We start from the raw sequence: 7211 nt of genomic DNA on the forward strand, positions 1-7211 counted from the left end.
AACGGGAGAATGTGGGAAACCGAGATAAAGCGGAGGCGCTAGATCGCGCTTTGCCGCTCTTCGACTATCGCCGCGAGCACAGCACATCAGCTCGAGAAACTGTGAAGTGTGAAGTGTGGTGAACTGTATTTACATTTTATACCGTAACAAACCCGCGGGCAAGATACCTATATTATCTAAACTACGTACCTAATACCTATGTTATATGTTATAATATTAATTAATAATTAGTTGTATAGAGATTCAAAACATTTCTGGTTCCGTGTTAAAAAAAGATTTTGGCTAAGGAGTCTAAAAATGGATTAAAATATATTGGGTTTCGAGTTTAGTGTTCAAAAACTGGTAAATTACATGCAGGTTCGAATAACGGGTTAAAAAACTTTTCAATCTTGATTTTTATTTTGTTTTAAGGGAATCACAAAAAAGAAAAACTAAAAAAAAAATAATCATGGGTAAATGAAAACCTAATTTGTAGATTTTACTATTATGACACATACATTATTAGACATTATTTTTAATTTTCCAATTTTTTACCGATTACTTTTGACCCACCAACTAGATTCAATTTCTTTTTCAAAGAGGGGCTGAAGTCAAAAATCAAAGCACTAATACTACTCCAAAACATGATGACAGAATCACTCCTTTCAGAATCTAAAAAACATCACCTACTTTGCACTTATCTATCAATATTTAACAATAATTTATTTTAATTACATCAAGCCGATAGTGTTATTAAATAATTTTAAAGGAAATATTAGAGTGAATAACTCCTACTAAATTTTTTTCCCTTTTTGGGACAAATGGTTTGTGGAACTCATTGTCCCAGTGGCTAATATCATTTATCGTCTGATCGATTTAAATTTCATGTAAGAAAAAATCAAATACTCAAATTGGTAATTTTGGTGTTCGCCTGTTGCGGTTAGATCTCGGTGTATTTTTTTTTTTTTTTTATACCATCATGTACCATACCTTCACAGCTGGTTAGTTTGTGTTGGTTACTTCGTTTACTGTTTAGCCGGCTTGGCGGGCTGTATGTTATATACATAATATACAATACTGTTTACACATTGGTAAGCTGTATAGTTGTTATGCGCTATTTTGTTCTATGACGGATCACGGATTTCCAGTTTCCAATTGCTATTGTTATAACTTGATTGCTTCATGTTCATCTCCAAGTTCATTCTTCAATTTTAATTTTAATTATTACCGATTACCTACCAATCTAATATTGTGATTTGTGTTACACTGTTCGTCAAGTCTTGTATTACCCTTATTGTTCGGCAATACGCGTACCTCGTGTTTTAGTGATTCACTGCAAAATTTAAAAGATTACATTTTTACGTAGATAATATTATCGTTTTTTTCCTTACTTAAGTATATTATAGTATCTGTGACTCATTAAATTTTATACGACATGGCTTCCGAAATTACAAAAAATGGTGATGATCAAATGTCGAAAGACGAACGCAAGGTTTATGACCGACAAATACGCCTGTGGGGTTACGATGGACAAAACAAGTATGTGTAGCTACGAAATGATTAAATTTTTGTTTCATACATGTTTAAATTTTTAATACTTTCTAGATTAAGAGCATCAAAAGTACTTTTAATCGGAATGCAAGGCTTAGGCGCAGAGATAGCTAAAAATTTGATATTGATTGGTGTGAATTCTATTACATTGAAAGATCATACAGAAGTGTCAATATTAGACCATTGTTCACAGTTCCTTATCCCACGCGATAGTCAAGAACGTAATGTAAGTGTTGGCATCTAGTTATTTCAAAGTATAGAGTGTAATAATATTGTTATTGTTATATTAATTAATATGTAATTTTAGCGTGCTAAAGCAAGTATGAGTGCTGCTCAAAAGCTAAACCCAAATGTGAAAGTCATTGTAGATACAACACCTATTGAACAAAATGTCGATAGTTTTGTTACCTCATTTGATGTTGTCATAGCCACTGAATGTTCTCCGAATACTTATAAAAGATTGAGTGAAAATTGTAGAAAAGCTAAAGTAAAATTATTCATTGCTGATGTTTATGGTTTATTTGGATACTTTTTTCAGGACATGTAAGTAATAATACATTTTATAACTATGATAAATATAATAATTATAAATATTTTATTTTATTGTTTAAGTAATTTTGAACATTCTTTGTATGGCGAGGTGTTTCCAAACATTGATCAAAGCAATATTGTTCCTATTCCTAAAAATGTACCGCAGCTATATTTTTTGACTTCAGGTACCCTAATATTGATTTTATTATTGGTTATATTTTAACTAAATAAAATAATTTAAAATTAAATTTTTTTTTTAGCTTTATTAAAATTTCAATCTGAATCTAATCGTAAACCGAATCCTGATACTTGCGAAGAAGATATTGAAGAATTGAAGTTACTTATTAACTTATCTCCAGATCAAACTAATACTGATAATAGTCTATTTGATGAATACTATGGGTATGTGTATAAATAAACTGTGTAACCGTTTAAATTAAACTATTAACTATTATTCAATTGTTTGTATTTTAGTGAATTATTTTGCGAGTTGAGTCCAGCGACTTCTATTGTTGGTGCAATGGTATCCCAGACTGCTATAAATACTGTAATGGGTATGCCTATTGAAAAGTTAAATGTGTTTTTTTTTGATCACATTGAACATGAAGGAAAATTCCATTTGTTATAAAAATAAGAAGACTGTCCTTGAATTTAAATAAATAATATTAATCAAATACTACTTTTAAATCAAGATTTAATAAAAAATTTAAGTTTTAAATTATTTAATTATTTGTATGTAATAAGTGATTTTCGGTTTCATTAAGGATTTTTAACTTTCACAATTTATTATTATTATCATTTTTTAATTAACTAATAAAATTTATTCAAAACTCATTGTTTTATTTTTTAAATATCATTAATCATAATTTATGATTTACAATATAACAAAAGTTGTTCTCTGCCGAATACAGTCTGGACTGGATTGGTCTGGTGAGTTACAGAGTAAAACTCTGAGGATGGTTTTTTGAGCGTTTAGTCAAATTTTTTTTTATTACAGTGATAAGAGTATTAACGTTGGTAGAAAATATAATTGATGCTAATTTTTTGAACCTTACAATAGCTGTAGCTGTAATCAAATGTTAGAAATTTCTAAGGCCCTAGTATTTCAATCATCGATTATGTGCTGGTTACAATTTAACGCTCCATAAACTATTCCAGCCTGTATTACAGACGTCTGTAAGGCAAAAAAGGGTTGATTATGTTTCCATTAACTTATCGACCGATGAAGTTGGGCGGTTAAACATAATATTACAGTCCTTTAAAGCTTTTGATTGGCGATTGAGTTTTTGTTTACTTTTTTTTTCAATATTTTTATGTTATCAATTTGATAATAAAATTTGTATTCTTGTGTTTACTGTTTACTCATTTGAAATTTTGAATATTTTTATTTTATATCTTATAAAATTATAAATTTGTATTTAAATTATTATTTTCTATTTTATTTGTTTACTGTCATGGATGTTTTGGGTTATGATGAAGTCAAAAATGATGATGGTCGTTATAGTGATTCAGATAGCAGTTTATTTGAACTTGCTTGTATAGTAGGTTTCCCTCGACAGGTAAAAACTAATCGTGATCGACCAGATCATTTTCAGGTTTGGAAGGATAATTTTGTTTGACCAAAACTACTGTGAAGTTTATCCTTGATGTCATAGAGACAAAGATCGCATCACCTACTGATAGGTTTGTATATTTTTCAAGAATCGAAACCCAAAGGTGGGCATTAACTTAACTACTTAATTATTTTTATTTTTAACTTAATAACTTAATTATTTATTCAATAAAAGTTGTTACTGGTTTAACTTAAGTTTTTATGATTAAAAATCATAGTTGTGCAATTAAGTTAATTTTGATTTAGACAAAACTAATTCTTTTGATTTTTATCATAACACTATTTTTGTATAATTATTGTATTATTTATTTTGTAGTTCAACTTAAATTATTAATCTTTAAAATATATGAAAAATTAATTTTTTTTTAACTGAGAAGAGTTAATTTTATTTTCAATCTTAACTTTAAACTTATTAAGTTAAATTAATTTTATTGCTAATTTTTAACTTTTAACTGAAGACAGTTTAATTGAATAAACTTAACTAGCCACAGTTAATTATTTTCACCAACTTACCCACCTTTGTCTAAACCCTTTCAACATTTAACGGTTTTAAAGATTTTGGTTTTGCTTACGCCTATGGTGTTAATAAATGAAAAAACATTTTAGAAAACCGGTTAAATTGGTTTCGATCTCTAATATTTTTTATTACTATTAATAATTTATATGCATGATTTAAAATGATAAGCATTATGTTATATTTAATGAATTTGTAGAAATAATGCAGTAACACCAGGTCAAAAACTATTAATGATATTACGGTACTAAGCAACTGGATCATTTATAGCTGCTTGCAGGGACGGCCTGTGAGATAAATTCAGGCCAAGAAAATTAATTACCCAGGCCACATATCAATGTTTACCTGATAGGCGTTACTTAAGTGGTGGCGGGTAGGAAATGGCTAAATTTATATTCTACCCCCTCCCCACAAATTTATTTTATAATTATTTAGTTATTATTATATGAAAGAGGATATAAAAAAAATAGACACCTAAAAGAATATACATTAAATTAAGCTTTTATAATCAATTTTATATTTTAAATATAAATAATAAGTTATGACATTTTAAAGACATATTGAAAGAAGTTACTTTTTTATGACAATAAATTAATTATTTAATCATTATCAATACTTATCAAAATTTATTTTTCAACTAACTAAACGCTTCAGCATTTTTATTACTAAGTTTACTTCTTAGCCTTTTTTTATTATATACTTTAATGTAGAAAATGATGGTTCAAAGTTAACTTGGGTAACAGGAAATATTAAAAAAAAATGTGATATAGCCGTCAGGCCAATGACAAATCCCAATAAATCAAGCCACCGGGAATCTCCCGGTATCCCGGTGGGCTGCTTATGGTGGGTTCGCTGGGATACACAAAACAACTGCTGGAAAAATAATTAAGGTTGTTTCAGAAGCATTAGCAGAACTTCGACCACAGTTTATATATAACTCTGTTGGCTGATATCTTGCCAATCTGGCGCTGAGTATAGTTCTTAACTCAAATTGAGTGTAATTAATAATGACAAATTATATGTTAATTAGGCTTGATAGAGTAAAATATTTTATTTTATTTATTATTTTTGTATAATTGAAAATTATTAAATAAAAGATTAAAATAATGAGGTGTTAATTTTAGTTTTTATATTTAATATGTGCAATGGTTAGTGGTCATTGGCCAGCACTAGGTGGAAAAATTTTTGGTAAGCACAAATTGTATAAAGAATTTTCTAACTGTTAGGTTATTGAATTATGTATTATATGTTTATATTTGAATGTGAATAAAACAGTAATAGCTTAAAATAAAATTATTGTGACTATTTTAAAGATTTGCTGGCTAAATTAATTATATTTATTAAAATTACTAACATTATTACAATAATTTGTACTTAGTTAAAAACTTTTTAAATTTGGCTGCCTTGAACTAGAAGTTTACCGTTTGGAAACCAGATGACCTAGTCATCAGTTTAATTTCAGTGTTTAGTTTTCCAAAAACACTATATTTAATATGTATAGAAAAATTAATACTAAAAGATTTCACTAAAAAAATGTGTGAATAACACAATTTAGCAGTGAATATGTGTTATAATAAATTATAATGTAAACTTACTCGCTTCATAAACCCTTCTACCATAGATAAAAAAAAAACAAAAACATTGTTATCCAATGTTCAATGTTATTTCGTCATTGTATAATGATAAATGTGCCAAATGTAACTATTTATGTTTCTGTGTCTCATTTTAAACAACATTGAAATATTAAATAAACTAAGAATGAATTATAATAATGTGTTATAGCTGAGAACTTGATAATAGATACTTATATTAATTAAGTCAATCTACAATAGGTACAGTGAAACATTTTTGTGTTTTCTTCAAGACTTAGAATATTTCACTTTCTTACTTCATCAAATTTCAAAATATAATCGACAAATTGTTCATACCTAACTGCAAATTTATAATTTTAAAATTATTTAGCTGTACTATATCATTAGGACATTGTAGACTTGTATCGAATACTATTTGAAACTTATACCTACAGAAAATAACAACTTTACAAAATATGATCAAATTAACATAGACTGTTTGAACTAAATAAATTGAGATAATTTATTTTTGTTTATTATTACTATCTGGCATAGAGCAAAATAAATGGATAGATTATAATAATTGATATTTAAATGGTTTTATTTATTTAATTATTATTTTTCCTCTTATTGGTGGTTGGTCATACAATGTTGACGATGGCAATACAAACACAATTTTTTTTTTTGTTAAATGAAAGCTAATAGATTATATAAATATGCAGTATAATTGTCAATCAAAGATAATATTATTTATGAATAATAAATATATGTTGATCATCTCAATACACTCAAATTGATAAATATAGAAGCCAGAGAAAAAACAAATTAAAATAAGTTAAAGGGTCTATTTGTAGAAATATATGTTGTTTTAAATATGAATAATAATAATAATAATAAAAAAAAAATCATAACATTAATAATAATATAGTAATACATAAACTCAAATACGTTAACTTTTAAATGAAAATGTTGAAAAATAATAAAGTTAAAAAGAAAATAATACATAAAATATATTGTTAAAATCTAACTAAGTTGCTCAAAACCAAAACATGAACACTATAAACAATAACATGGAATAAATCAAATCTTTTTGAAATGATTTTGTTTTGTTATTAATTTGAAAAAAAAAACTGAAATGTATTATATGTTATAAAAATAGAAAAGAAAAAGAACCATTTAAAAAGCGATATAATTGTATATTTTCTTTTTGAAAAAAATTCACATTAGACATCACACAGAAAAAAAACTATATACATGTGTATCAAAATAATGAACTCAAGGAATATTTTTTATCCAACATTTGATTGTTATTAAAACAATTTATTATACATGAACATTTATGTATATATAAATAAATTTTTTTTATACATATACATATATGATAGATGTATATATTATGTACATACATATTTTCGTTAGTACTGTAAACTAACAGGTAACACTTTGACTAAGT

The 7211-nt window shown here is 26.5% G+C and overlaps 1 protein-coding gene across 1 annotated transcript; it reads left to right on the top strand.

Moving 5' to 3' along the window:
* The first annotated feature begins 1010 nt into the window (after nt 1-1010).
* LOC113552927 (SUMO-activating enzyme subunit 1-like) lies at nt 1011-3369 on the top strand. Its single transcript, XM_026955962.1, has 6 exons — nt 1011-1518; nt 1585-1756; nt 1838-2073; nt 2143-2246; nt 2322-2463; nt 2536-3369. Exons 1-6 carry the CDS (start codon nt 1415-1417, stop codon nt 2687-2689), a joined length of 912 nt encoding a protein of 303 aa, XP_026811763.1. The 5' UTR covers nt 1011-1414; the 3' UTR covers nt 2690-3369.
* The last annotated feature ends 3842 nt before the right edge of the window (nt 3370-7211 follow it).

Source organism: Rhopalosiphum maidis, chromosome 2, assembly GCF_003676215.2.
Source record: "Rhopalosiphum maidis isolate BTI-1 chromosome 2, ASM367621v3, whole genome shotgun sequence".
NCBI classification, from domain to species: domain Eukaryota; kingdom Metazoa; phylum Arthropoda; class Insecta; order Hemiptera; family Aphididae; genus Rhopalosiphum; species Rhopalosiphum maidis.

Excerpts from the sequence above, each read along its gene's own strand:
- LOC113552927 (XM_026955962.1), top strand. The coding sequence starts at position 1,415 with ATGGCTTCCGAAATTACAAAAAATGGTGATGATCAAATGTCGAAAGAC. Across the intron at positions 1,757-1,837 it reads GCGATAGTCAAGAACGTAAT|CGTGCTAAAGCAAGTATGAG; the intron begins GTAAGTGTTGGC and ends ATGTAATTTTAG. Across the intron at positions 2,464-2,535 it reads CTATTTGATGAATACTATGG|TGAATTATTTTGCGAGTTGA; the intron begins GTATGTGTATAA and ends TTTGTATTTTAG.